We start from the raw sequence: 14,863 nt of genomic DNA, 5'->3' as shown, positions 1-14,863 counted from the left end.
TATGCCTTAACAAATATTATTTTAATGTGTCAAAGATGGTTCAATAATGCTGTTAAAAGGGAGAAAATCCTAGGGGAGCTGAGCTGTTTTGAGAGCAGCGGCCCGCAATACAAATCCTGGACCATTCAAAGTGGTAAAAGCAAGAGAGAGACAGGCCTTGTAGTCTACCCTGGGCCAAAAATAGCTTATCTAGATCCAGTTGTGCCCGGTCCCCTTATGGGGATGAGAGGGTAACTGATGAGCACACTTTTCAGGGGATCAACATGGAATGAGCCTTGATGTCTTCTATGGATCCACAGGTAAATGAAACCAAAAAGTTCAGTGCATCTCCATGCCAGGAACAGAATATCACCCACAAAGCCACAGGTGCCACCTGTTAGGGCCTGCACCAGGAAATCCTCAGCACCTAGAGACATTTGGGTTCAAAATGGAAAAGAGAATTCCTCCTCCAACTGTGTGGCCAATTTTAACCATATCACCCCCTCCTTTCTGAGTCTCAGCTACCTGAGCCCTGACAATCCTATGGGAGGAAGAAAGAAGGCAATGGAATCCTGAGGTAGAATTTTAAACTAAACTCTGACTGAATTAATAATTGACCTGAGAAAAAACTGAAGTGGAAAAAGGAAAAACATGCAATGGGTTAGATTTAATTGAAGGCACCTGTAGAATCAGTGCTGTAGAATCAGAAATTGATTGCTAAGACTCTAAAATATGGCTCTGCCACCCTTGTCGTGTAAGCGTGACTGCTCACTCTACTTGGAAGAATCAAAAGGTACCTTTGCTCTCCAAATTATCCATCTGGGTATCATGGCCTTTAACTTTCCTCTTCTCCAATAGTTTCCTACCCAGAGATGGCTCACAGTTGGTCATTTTATTTTATTTTTTTATATTAGTTTTTTTAATTTTTTACATCATTGTTCATTTTTAAACAATATGTACACCCCCCACCCCCTCAGGTGTAGTCCCCATAGAGTTTCCTTCACCAGTGCACCTGCACATGAGGTGATGGTGCACACTTAGTCATTTTAAATTGGCAAACAATTTGCTGCAGTTCAAAGGAATCCTACCAGTTGATACTTGAGATAAGTAAGCTGCAAATACAATGACGTCAGAAGAAAACCCCCCAAGCCAGTGAGTGATGCTCAGAACTAACTCACAGTAAAAGGTGGAGCTTTCTGGACTCCAACCGCTTACTTCCTGAATGGGAACTGTTGGGAACTCCAGGCCCAGCAGAGCAACCATAGGGACTTTAAAAACACAGATTACAGGCAGGTCACTCTCTTTTATCGAGCTGCTGATTGCACCCTGGTCTCTGCTCAGTTGACACCATTTGCAAGTAGGTCAGACAGCATCCAGCTCTGTGCCAACCAATAAATTGGCTTCTCCTACTCTCTCTTACCTCTCCCTTTCCTCATGCCCTATGTAAACAATCATTTTAAATCATTTTTTTCTTTTTTCTCTGTGTATATCTGCTTTGAGGTCTTGTATTCTTACACATGTGAGTGGGTCATCCCTTTTCCCTTCAGGTTCTCCCCATAACAGTGAGTCGCATTATACCTTGAATGGGTAAAATTGTTCACAAACACTCGTTGTCTCTCCATATAATTCAATCAACCACCCTCCCAAACCCAGGCCTTGTTGTGTGACTTGTTTTGTCCCATAAATGTGACAAGCATTGCGTGTCACCTCACCTCTGCACTTAGCCTCGCCATAATAATTTCCAAATAGAAGCTTCTCAGTCAGCCTGGTGTGAAGTTGGCATGCAGCAGAATCTTAGCCAAACTGCAATGAACTGTAGTTTGAATACGAAACAAATTCATGATGTTATATGTCACTAATATTTGGGAGTTTTTTGTCCCTGCAGGCCCACTTGGCTGATTCTGACTGATACACTACTTGGGAGGTACACAGAAATCATAGCTTCTATATTTAATCTGTAACAATCAGGCACCACCCACAAGTCAACAGAAAAAATTAAAACTGGAAACAACTCAAATGTCCATCAAACAGAAGAAAGATGAACAAATTGTATATCACAACAATGGAATATTACAACACAATGAAAGGGAAAAAAACACTAAGTACATAACAAGATAAATCTCAAAAAACATTATGTTGAGCAAAAGAAGCCAGACACAAAAGACCATGTATGGTATGATTCTATACAGGTATGATTGTAGAATGGGAAAACTAACCTATGATAAAGGAAATCAAAACAATGGGTGCCAGAGACAGTGGATAATGTGGGGACTGACTGGGAAGGCACACTACGGACCGTTCTGAGGTGATGGTACTGTCCTATGACTTGATAGAGGTATGGGTGTCTGCATATGTCAAAATTCATTATGTGAGGTATATCTCAATTACTAATGGTACTCCTATTTTGACTATCAGATGCTATCACTGTATTTCATTATATCTAAGACTTTATCAATCATAAGATTCACCATTATTTTATGTACCCCTAAAAGAAGGAAGGGAGGAAGGAAGGGAAGAGAGGGAGTCAGAGAGAGAGAGAGAAAAGCAGTACCACTAACACTATGATATACTATAGGCTATAAATGCATTTGATTTTAAAAAGTTAAAAAATATGGGGCAAAATGTATTTTTTAGAATCAAAGACCTTTGACTCACACTCTCAGACTTCAAGCTATACTACAAAGCTATAGTGATTAAAATACTATGGTACTAGAACAAAAACATTCTCACAGACAGATGGAATAGAATTGAAAGCCCAGAAATAAACCCACACATGCATGCATTAATCTGTCATAAAGGAATAAAGAGTATACACTGGAGGGCCTCCCCAGTGGCGCAGCGGTTGAGCGCTGGGTTGCAAAGCTGCCCGCAGCCTCTGCGGCGCCGGTTCGATCCCCGGCCACCGGAGGAGGGTCCCACATGGCGCGCAGACCTCTCCTGCCGCCCGCTGCTCCCCCCAGCAGTGTACTTCGGTCCTTCTGCCTGCTCTGCTCCCTGCTCTGGCTCTGGTGAATTCTCTCACCCTCCCGCACTTCTGACTGTACCCAGTGCATGTATAAACAAAACAAACAAACAAGCAAATAAATAAATAAATAAATAAAACATGCCTCTATAAAAAAAAAAAAAAGAGTATACACTGGAAAAAGGAGAGACTCCTCAACAAATGGTGTTGGGAAAACTAGATAGCCACACACAAATGAATGAAACTAGATCACCATCTCATGCCTTATGCAAAATTTAACTCAAAATGGATTAAAGACATAGATACAAGGCCTAAAGCTATAAAATACATTGAAGAAAAAATAGGTAAACCACTCTATGATATTGGCTACAGAAACATATTTGTGGACTCATATCCAATGGCAAGAGAAGCAAAAGCAAATATAAACAACTGGGATTACATCAAACTAAAAAGCTTCTGCACAGCAAAAGACACTATTAGTGAAACAAAAAGATAGCCTACTGAATGGGAGAAAATATTTGCCCATAACACATTTGACAAAGGGTTGATATTCAAAATATGTAAAGAGCCTATGCAACTCAACAAAAGGAAAAAAACCTAATCAAAAAGTGCAAGCACTAAATAGTCACTTCTCCAAAGAAGACATATAGATGGCCATTAGGCACATGAAAAAATGCTCATCATCACTCATCAGCAGGGAAATGCAAATCAAAACCACAGTGAGATACAATCTCACATCTGTGAGAATGGCCCACATCAAAAAGACCAGAAACAATAAGTGTTGGCAAGGATGTGGAGAAAAAGGAACCCTCATATACTATTGATGGGAATGTAAACTGATCAAGCCCATATAGAAACAGTATAGAAATTCCTCAAAATATTAAAAATGGATCTACTATATGACCCAGCAATTCCACTCTGAGGTATCTATCTGAAGAATACAAAAACACTATTTCAAAGGGATATATGTACTTGTATATTCACTGCAGCCCTTTTTACAATAAATAAGTTATGGAAAAAGACTAAGTGCCCAAGGACAGAGGAGTGGCTCAGAAAAATGTGATCTCGCTCTCTCTTTCTCTATCTATAACATGAAATACTACTCAGTTATAAAAAAGGATGAACTCCAGCCATTTGCAACCTGGAAGGAATCAGAGAGAATAATGCGAAGTGAAATAATTCAGAAAGAGAAAAACAAACACCATATGGTTTCATTTACATGTGGAATATAGAGAAACAAAACAAAGTGTCAGTCAAAATCAAACCAATAATATTTGATTGCAAAACTGAAGCAACCTGGGGCAGGGGGAGGGGATTGGAAGTAGAGGAGGGATGGGACCCAGTGGAACATATTAGAGAGTTGTTGCGGTAATGGTGGTGAGCAGGGTTTAAAAGTGTACATTTGTACACATTTGAACTTACAACCCCCAGAACAGATTCAAAGATAGAACTCTATTTTACCCCAATAAACATAATTTTGGGGAAAAACAAATCAATGATCTTTGTTAATTTAGTGCTACCTTGCATATCTTCTTTTTTTTTTAGGTAAAACAAATTTTTTTTTTAATTTTAACATTTATCCTTTTTTTTACATTTTTAGACAATATTTGCTTCCCCCCACCCTCTCAGATTGAGTCCCATAGAATTTCCTTCCCCAAGGCACCCATGTACCATCACCACAGTCCCCTGTGCTCCTCACTCCCTCCCTCTGATCCCAATCCCTCCTCCTCCCCTGCAGTATGTCTCTGGTTTACAATTGTCTGTTTTTGCTTTGTTGTGGTTTGTACTGTAATTATTATTTTTTGAAATTTTTTTAAAGAATTATTTATTTATTTATACAAGCACTGGATACAGTCAGAAGCACAGGAGGGTGAGAGAATTCACCAGAGCCAGAGCGGGAAACAGAACAGGCAGACTGACTAAATACACTGCTGAGGGGAGCAGTGGAAGCGGCAGGAGAGGTCTGGGCGCCATGTGGGACCCTCACTGGTGGCCGGGGATCGAACTGGCGTTGTGGGCAGCTTTGCAACCCAGCGCTCAACCGCTGCACCACCAGGGGAGGCCCTGTAATTATTATTTTTTTACACTGATGTCCTATTTGGTTCCCCTATTTTCCTATTATAAGTGAAACCATCCGATATTTTTCTTTTTTCTTCTGGCTTATTTCACTGAGCATAATTCCTTCTAGCTCCATCTACATTGCTGCGTACCTTACATATCTTCTATAACAATCCTAAACCCCCATCTTCTTAGTTCCCGCTGAAAAGGTAGATGACCCAGTTCAAAAAAAAAAACAAAGATTGTGGCCTCAAAGAGACAAAAAAAGAAAAGAATATTATTTTCTAAGTATAATTCTTATCAAGGGCCTCCCTGGTGACACAAGGGGTTAAGTCACAGCGCTATAGGTTATCCATGAGTTCAATCCCTGGCTAGGGATCTAACCCTCATGGTGCAGCAGACCTCTTCTGCCTTACCCGCTGCTCCCCTCAGCAGTGTATTTCAGTCAATCCGCCTGTGCTGTTCCTCACTCTGTCTCTGGTGAATCCTCTCACGCCCCTGCACCTCTGGCCTGTACCTCAGTTCTTGTATGCATAAATAAATAAATCTTTAATATATATATGTAATTTTTATCAAATAGGACTTTTGACCCACCATTCTTAATTAACTTGTCTAAGTTCAGTCTTTAGGTTAATGATTGAATGATAGTTTTATTTGGTTACTGAAGTGGCAAGGACATATTTTAGTCTTAATGTTAGTTCATTGCACAGCAAACTAAACTCCATGCTTATAACATTTCGACTCAGATTGTGGAAATCTTTCCAGAACAGAAGTTTGTGGTTATGAATCAGAAGTTTATCTGGAAGGAAACAAGTGTTTGAGACTCAAAATTCATTCCCCCCATATTTAGCAGTGTGTCTGGGAAGGTGGAATATAAATTTATTTAAGCACGAGTCCCAATCTCTTCTCTGTCTAGATGAATCTTGCTGGTTGCTTTAGAACAGTTTCTTTTCTCTGGTTTGAGTATTTGCTCTTTTGTTAAGAAAATTGGAAGCTAGGAAGCAACTCCAGCCCTAGGAAAAAACATAATCAGACCTCCAATTAACAGGGGAATGCTATCCTTCCAATCCTTGCAATCCCTTGAGCTTGCAGAACATCTGATATGCAATAAGTCAATTTCCAAAGGAGCTCTCCTGACTCCTACCTTTTTGAGGATCAGTGTATGTAAAGCTTCTCTAATATACTATGATAACCACAAAGAGATATACAGATGAAAAAAGACATCACAAACTCCAACACATCATAAGGGAGCAAGGGATTTGTATCAGGTATCTACGCCCCAAATCAGGCATTAAATATTTATGGAGCTAGTCCTACTGTTATAGGACAAAGAGAGGGGCAGCCCAAACCCCGCAAACCTGCCTACTCTAAATGGGTTCTGCCATCCGCTGCATCAACACAAAACATGAGACTTTAATGGGAAGGAACTTTAATAAAACTAGGAAACAATACAGGAAAGGCAAAGAGTCTAGTTTCTAAATGAAGCACCCAAAGTTACCCGTCCCCTCGTGGGTAAAAGTCCATCCATATGGGAATGGCCCAGAGCAAGGCCCCAAAGCCTGCCACAAGTCTAAAGCATCTTCCAGTGGGGACCCACAGCAAAGGGTCAGAAACAACCAGACAAGCCCAGAAGGAAAAGAGCAAAATCAACATCAAGATAAAAGCTGCCATTGTCACCTCCCCACGGGTCTCACCCACATCTGTGTCACCCAGTCCACGAACAAAAGACAAGCGCAGTTTCTTCATGTGTCTCTAGGCTCCATGCACCTCCTCCAGGTCTCCTGGCTCCATCCTGCTTCCGTCCTCAGTCCCCTCTGCATCCTCTTCTCTTCCTGCTCAGCTCCACCCTCCCTTGGGTGGGGCAGGGAACCTCCCCCTTTCCTGGGGACCACCCTGTTACACTACCACAACACATGACGAAGCCTAGTTTGGTAAAAATGCACTGTGGATTGTTTCAGCCTGCACCCAGCCAGGAGAATAGAAAGCTTCCTACTTGCGTCAAACAAAAAGTGTTTTAAGACAGGAAATCAAACAAAAAGGGATTTCAGGGTCTCCCCAGTGGCGCAGCGGTTGAGCGCTGGATTGAGAAGCTGCCCGCAGCCTTTTCAGCACCGGTTGGATCCCCGGTTGCCCCCTGGCGAGGTCCCACATGGCGCGCAGACCTCTCCTGCCCCCGCTGCTCCCCTCAGCAGTGTACTTCAGTCCTTCTGCCTGTTCTGCTCCCTGCTCTGGCTCTGGTGAATTCTCTCACCCTCCCGCGCTTCTGACTGTATAAATAAATAAATAAATCTTTTTTGAAAAAAGGGATTTAAGACAAGGAGTCAGGTGCAAAAGTTTTAGAATGATTAACAGGACAAAAGGTGGAAGGTTACACAACAATGAGGGTAACATTAGGTGCAGGGTGTTGACTTGGAACTAAACAGCATAGTGGTCCTTCCACGCATCCTCCTGAACTACTCAGATTAGGAGCCTGAAAGCTACATTTCTTAATCTCCCATGCCAGCTGAGTCTAGTTAGGTTTTGCCCAATGGGAGGCACTTGCACAGAGGATAAGTAGGAAGAATGCACAAGTCAGCTTGCTCCTGGCAATAGATTCAGGAGTGTAGAATTCCAGGCTCCTCCAGCATCAGTAGCTGCCCACATCTGAGCAGCAGTATTGGCTCTAATAGAGCACAGCAGTAGTAGCAAATGAGTGTTCATGGACTCTGGTAATACCTTTCTCGACTCTAACCCTAGGACCCAGGAACCCATTAGCCTGGAGGCCTACAGTTTAGAGCCCAGAGCCTAGAGGCAAGTCTCAAAGAAAAGGTTAAAATGTTTCTTTCTCTTTTGTGCTCTTTGGGTTTGAAACCAATTTAACCATTTAACTTGGTTACAAACTCATTTCATTGCATTTAATACTTCTGATTTCTAATATAATTGAGAAATAAAAATACTCTAATGCTATATATTAGATGTTGCAAAGCCCATAGATTGGTTTTGTTTGTTTTGCGTGGTATTTTGATCTTTTTTCATAAAATAATAATCATTATTTATAAACTGGGAGGTTTCATGTAAGGATCTATATTTTCAAAGTTTCTTCAAAAATTAAAAATCTAGGGGCCTCCCTGGTGGCGCAAAGGTTCGAGACGCAGCACTGCGAGGTTATCCACAGCCACTGCAACATGAGTTCGATCCCTGGCCGGGGAGCTAACCCATATGGCGCAGCAGACCTCTCCTGTCTCGCCTGCTGTTCCCCTCAATAGTGTATGTCAGTCAATCCAGCTGTTCTGCTCCCTACTTTGTCTCTGGTGAATCCTCTCACCCCCCACACTTCTGGCCTGTACCCCAGTTCTTGTATGTATAAATAGATAAATCTTTTAAAAAAATTAAAAACCTGGTGGCCCTGGACACACATTGCTCCACATGAGTCCCCTGTGCTTTCAGCCCACTTCCTTGGATCTCATTTCCATCACCCCTTTTGTCTGACCCAGACAGTTGGGTTTGTGATAGCTGGACAAATCTTGGATGTGTATTTTTAAAACTCTAAGTATTTGTCACTTTCTTCTTCAGTTTTATCCGGAGGTGTTTTTTTGTGTTTTTTTTTAATATTTATTTATTTATACAAGAACCGCTGCACAGGTCAGAGGTACGGGGAGGGTGAGAGAATTCACAAGAGAGAGCAGGGAGCAGAACAGGCAGACTGACAGAAACACTGCTGAGGGGAGCAGCAGGCGAGGCAGGAGAGGTCTGCCCCGCCATGTGGGTTGCTTTGCAGCCTGCGGGGGTCCAAGCGGCACTGCAAAAGCTACAGACCCCTTCACAGCGCTGCACTCAAACCGCAGCTCCACCAGGGAGGCCCCTATCCGGAGTTATTTAATGATAAACAAACAACAACAAAAAATGGTGAAAGCAGGAGGTTTTTAAGTTTTCTTTCTTCTTACCAGGAGGTAAAACAGGGAAGGTAGAGATGGTTGGTGATGGAAGAGAAAGAGCAGATATATTTTGTGAAAATGAAGGAAAAATCCCAAAGGTGACAAGCCAAATCAGAGTCCCAGGGGAGGTGAGGATCAGTAGGGGCGCTCATGATGTAATAGGGAGCCATACATGAAGCCATTTCTTCTTTGGGTCAGTTTGCTTTAATGTGTTTATCATCTTAGTCAAGTGTAGTCTTACTGTAGAAGTGACAGCGAAAGTGGGAACACTGGTTCTAGCTGTGGGAACTTCCAGCCAGAGCAGAGTTTCTATCTTCACCATCTGTTCATCCATCCATCTTCTTGGTGCTCTGGCATCCTACCTTGACATATGACTCTGATCTTGTATCATAGATAATATTTCTCTGGAGAGTCTCTCAGTTGTACTTAACATTATTTACTAACAACTTTACCATCATCATAGGTAGGTTACACAGGATAACATATTACATACTGTGTATTATATTTCTAATACTGACTGAGCATTTATTGTATGTCAGGCACTGTTCAAAATGCTTTTATAAATTTACTTAAACTCACAACAACCCTATGGTGTAAGTCCTATTATCCCCATCCATATATGAAGAACTGGAGGGGATGTGGTTTCAACCTTAATTCAAAAGAACATTCCAAAATAACTCTGAGTTGGAAAACAATGAAATGTTAAATAGTTTTAGACTTAATCTACTTTGACATGTTTAAATATTCAAAATTCAAAATTCAAAGCTTAAGTTTTCAACTACAGATGTGGGGAGTTATGAAGTTCAGAATTAATATTATTGAGCAAGTTATCAAGATATGAACTGTTGTCTTGGAGATTTTTGCTACCAAGACTCATCAAAGGGGAAAAAAGTAAAGGATGACTTTCCCCAACAGCAGGTAAGCTTTTGTGTCCTAGAATTTGCTCCATGGATATAATTTACAGATTGCTTACTTATTTAGTGATTGCAAGAAGGTGACCTAGCTAGAGAGAGGAATACACCCCAAATAGCCAGAGAAAGACATATGCTCATTGAGATAATCTGCATATGTTACCTGTATAACCTCGGATATAGGCTATATCCTGTATACCTAGGATAACTGAGTGTTTTGAAGAGAAAAGCAGCGGACTACTTAAAGGAAATCAGTTGGGTTTGTTGAGACCAGAGAACATTAACCATCAGGAATAACCAAGAAAATATAGGTCATAGGCCCCACACTATTTTTATGGGTCCTGGTAAAACCCAAGGGAAGGGAAGAGAGGCTATTTGCATTCAGAGAAAATGATATCAGATTTTTGTTGATCTTAGCAAGTGGAAGTTTGGAGCCAGATATGATAGGATTTATGAAAATGAAAAAATATGATTGCTTAATTATTTGAATATTGAGAAGCAATGGCATCAGTTTTTTTCTCCTGCTCTTAAGTAAAACTCCTTTTGTGAGTGAAACAATTTTCTTTCATTCCCTCCACCTCATTTTCACTGCCTTTGTTTCTTAAGTTAACTGATTTCTTTAAGTTTACCTCAATTAAATTCCCTTGTGTTGATGGATAGCGTATCTACAGACTTATGTCGCCTTAGTTCCTAAGTTAATATCTCCCAAAGCCAAGTGCACATCTTTTGGTGAACATTAGATATGAGTCAGTCCCCAGTGCACTTGGCCCTAAATGGCTTCCTGAGTTTTCTTTTTGTCCTTCAAGAATGTTAGAATTACCATATGACTCAACAATTCCACCCCTAGGTATATACCCAAGAAAACGGAAAACATATGTTCACACAAAAGCTTGTGCATGAATGTTCATAGAGGATTGTTCATGATAACCAGAAAGTAACAACAACGCAAACATCCATGAACCGCTGAGTGAATAAACAAAAGGTAGAATATCTATTTGCTAATAAAAAGGACTGAAGTATGGATCTATGTTCCACTGTGGATGAACCTTGGAAAATTATGCTGAGTGAAAGAAACTATATACATGCATATTGCATGATTTACTTTGTGTGAAATATTCAGAATAGGTAAATCCACAGAAACAAAATAGATCAGCGGTAATTAGAGGCTAGGAGAAGGAAAATTAGGAGTCACTCTTAACAGGTACTGGGTTTCTTTTGGGGGTGAAGAAAATATTTTGGAATTTGATAAGGGTGATAATTATACAATATTGTGAAGATACTTTTTAAAACACTGAATTACATATTTTTCATGGTGAAATTCATGTTATATGAATTATTTCTCAATTTTTGAAAGTGAAGATTGTAAAGCAAGAAAGAAAACTCATTAACCCCGAGTCACAGCTCTCTCCTTGGTGGCCAAGTGTGACATCTTCCTGTCCTCAGGTCAAGGATCCACTGTCTACCCCCTCCAAATGACAGCTGATGGCTGAAGATTCTGCTACTACATGTTGTCTTTCCTGACCCCACAGCCTTGTTTTTAACTCCAGCTTGCTCTGGGGGATGTTGCTGACCAAAGTCCCCACCCTAATATAGGTCCTCCGACTTGGAGTCCCCCAATGAATCACCCCTGGAGTGTGGACACCATACCTCAGGAATCCAGTCTTCCTAAAGCCAAATCATTTCCTTTGACTTGAGAAAATGGATCTTGGACTTTGTCCTCAGAAATAAAGATATATTGTTATGGGAGAAAGTGCACCCCCAAAATCATATATTGAAATCCTAATTCCTCAATACCTCAAAATGTGATCTTATTTGGTAATAAGGTCTTTACAGAGGACACCAAGTTAAAACGAGGTCATTAGGGTGGACCCTAATCCAACATGAATCGTGTCCTTATTAAAAAAGAAAAATTTGAACACAGCAACACATACAGAAAGAAGGTATCATGGAGACACACAATAGATGGCTACATATTGATAGTAATGCATCTACAAGCCCCAGAATACCAACGATTGCTGGCAACCTTGAACTAGAAACTAGAAGAGATAAGGAAAGATCCTCCATTGGAGTCTTTCCAGAAAACAAGACCCTGTCTTTATTTATTTATTTATTTATTTATTTATTTATTTATTTATTTATTTATTTATTTATTTTAAAGCCTGTAAACATCCCTCCGCCAAGTCTTTATTTTTTGTTTTTAAAGATTTATTTTTATTTATTTATACAAGCACTGGGTACAGTCAGAAGCGCGGGAGGGTGAGAGAATTCACCAGAGCCAGAACAGGCAGAAGGACCGAAGTACACTGCTGAGGGGAGCAGCAGGCGGCAGGAGAGGTCTGCGTGCCATGTGGGACCCTCCTCTGGAGGCCCAGGGAGCAGCCAGGGATCGAACCTGTGCTGCAGAGGCTGCGGGCAGCTTCGCAACCCAGCGCTCAACCGCTGCGCCACTGGGGAGGCCCAAGGCCCTGTCTTTATACATTGATCCTCTCCAGAATTGTGAGAGGATCAACTCCTGTTAAGCCACCTTGTTTTTGATACTTTGTTAAGAGGGCTCTAGGAAAATAATTCACATATAAAAGCGTAGTGTTTTCGTATGTGGATGAGAGGGATTCATACATTAAAAAAAAAAGAAACTGGGCCTCTCCTGGTGGCGCAGCGGTTGAGAGCTGGGTTGTGAAGCTGCTCGCAGCCTCTGCAGCGCCGATTCGATCCCCGACCACGGGGTGAGGGTCCCACGTGGCGCGCAGACCTCTCCTGCCGCCCGCTGCTCCCCTCAGCAGTGTACTTCGGTCCTTCTGCCTGCTCTGCTCCCCGCTCTGGCTCTGGTGAATTCTCTCACCCTCCCGTGCTTCTGACTGTACCCAGTGCTTGTTTAAATAAATAAAGAAATCTTTTTTTTTTTAAAAAAAATGAAACCATCAATACTATTCATAACAAAGAACAACAACTAGAGTGTATCTCAAGGGAATTATACCGTTGGAAAAAAGTCAATCTCTACAGCTTACATAGTGCATGATTCCATTTATATAATATTTGTCAAAGACAAAATTTTAAAGATGAAGAAAAGGTTGGTGGACTATCTAATAAAATCCTTGGTGAAAGGAGATGGGGGAGGGCAGGGTACAAGGGTAGGAGGAAAGGTAAATATGGCTATAAGAGAGAAGCAGGAGTGGGTCACCCTGGTGAGCAGGCGGTTGAGCACCACACTGCGAAGCTGTCCACAGCCTCTGCAGCACCGGTTCATCCCGGCCAGCCGGCGAGGGTCCCACACCGTGCAGCAAACCTCTCCTGTTTCGCCCGCTGCTCCCCTCAGCAGTGTATTTCAGTCAGTCTTCCTGTTCTGTTCCCCACTCTGTCTCTGGTGAATCCTCTCACCCTCCCGCATATCTGGCCTGTACCCCGGTTCTTGTAAAAATAAATAAATCTTTAAAGAGAGAGAGAGAGAAAGAGAGAGAGAGAGACATCCTTGTAGGGGAGCTCTCCCTGTCTTGCCAGTGGTGGGGGGTCACAGATGTCTACATATGTGACAAGCTTGCACAAAGCTAAATGCACACACTTGCAACTATGAATGCAATGAAAACTGGCAAAATGTGAATAGTGTCTAAGGCTAGTATCAAGATTACATTCCACTACACTTATTTACGACGCTACCGCTAGGGGACCAGCTGGAAGACCAGAGATGTCTCCTATTTCCCAATTTCACTCCCAGAACTGGGATTTTCCGCGAGTGTGTCTAGAGCTGTTTCATTACAGACCTGGGATTTCACTACGGTCAGGGAACTTGCATTCCCAGGAAAGAAGCAAAAACAAAAGCAAACACACAAACGAAACAACACCGCAAAAGGGCAGGCTGGCAGACTGGTAGAACTAAGCACAGAGACGAAAACCGTCAGATCCCCTCCCCATGTCTGCTCCCTCCCGGAGCCCCTCAATCATTTGAAATGTTATTGGGGAAGCAGATGCAGCAGGGAGGAGGCCAAGTGGCGGTGCGCGAAGCCGGGAGGAGAGTGAGCAGACGGCCTGAGCAAAGCCCCCGCTGCCAGACCAGGGCACACGGGGCAAATGACCTGGCCAGCCGCGCCACGGCGACACCTGCACGATCACCCTTGGCCACCGGGTCCGAAAGGCGGAGCGAGAGCAGGGTCACTCGGTCGCCAGCTCATGGCCCAGGAGCGCAGGGAAACTCGAAAAAGTTGAAGTCAGAGCGACTGAATGAGACAAGGGGACGTGCCCAAGCGCAGCAGAAGCCAGGTATGAATGCCGACCAACAGCGTTTGCTGGAAAGAATTTGTTTCGGATGACTTTGCTTTCGGATGACATTAGATCGAAAGAATTTCTGGGATCACCAGGGGCGAGTAGAGAAGAAAAGAGGCAGGACCCTGGGCCTCCGCAGTTGAAAAGCCGGATCCAGGCTCCGCGGGCGCAGCGATGCTCAGGGGACCCGGGCGGCGTGCGGGGGGTCCGCGCGGCCGCCGGGGCTTTTTCTAGAGGAGGGGTTGGGGCTGCTGAGTCATGGATCTGTCACTGCTTCTCACCTCTCCCCAGCCCTCCGGGGGCTAAAGCAAAAGCGAAAGCAAATGCGACTCGCGGGGCGGCGAGCACCGGGAGCTGCACCCGCCACCTCTCCCGGACCGTCGGGCATCCGCACGCGCGGGGTGGCTGGGCATCCCGACCGGTGCCAACACCCGAGGTGGCCCGCTGGGACGCGGCTGAAAGTTCAGCCATGGCCCGGCGGCGGCTCCAAGGCTGCGGGGTCAGCGCCCTCCTTGCGCTGCTGCTGTTGCTGCTCGGGCCGCCGGTGACTCCGGGTAGGGAGAGGCGTGTGTCCCGGGTGGGGAGGCGGAGAGGGGCTGGGGCGGCCGCGGCAGACTGCACCGAGCGCCGCACCTACGGTCGCGGGGAGTGCGCCGGGAAAGCCGGGGTGTGCGCCGGGAAAGCCGGGGTGTGCGCCGGGAAAGCAGGGGTGTGCGCCGGGAAAGCAGGGGTGTGCGCAGCACTGGAGGAAGGGAGGGGGCGTTGCGCCCGCGCGCAGGGACACG

General features: G+C 43.6%; 1 protein-coding gene across 1 annotated transcript in view; it reads left to right on the top strand.

Moving 5' to 3' along the window:
• The first annotated feature begins 14,121 nt into the window (after window positions 1-14,121).
• The window catches only part of IL15RA (interleukin 15 receptor subunit alpha), a 47,984-nt gene continuing 47,242 nt past the window's right edge, over window positions 14,122-14,863 (top strand). Inside the window, exon 1 of the mRNA XM_054694675.1 lies at window positions 14,122-14,632. Within this exon, the coding sequence (XP_054550650.1) occupies window positions 14,122-14,632 (511 nt within the window). The remainder of the gene's footprint in view (window positions 14,633-14,863) is intronic.

The sequence above is a fragment of the Talpa occidentalis genome, unplaced genomic scaffold (genome assembly GCF_014898055.3).
Source record: "Talpa occidentalis isolate TD23 unplaced genomic scaffold, MPIMG_talOcc4v2.1 talOcc4.14, whole genome shotgun sequence".
NCBI lineage: Eukaryota > Metazoa > Chordata > Mammalia > Eulipotyphla > Talpidae > Talpa > Talpa occidentalis.
Note: the sequence above shows the minus strand (reverse complement) of the source record. Positions and strands in the feature narration are given on the sequence as shown.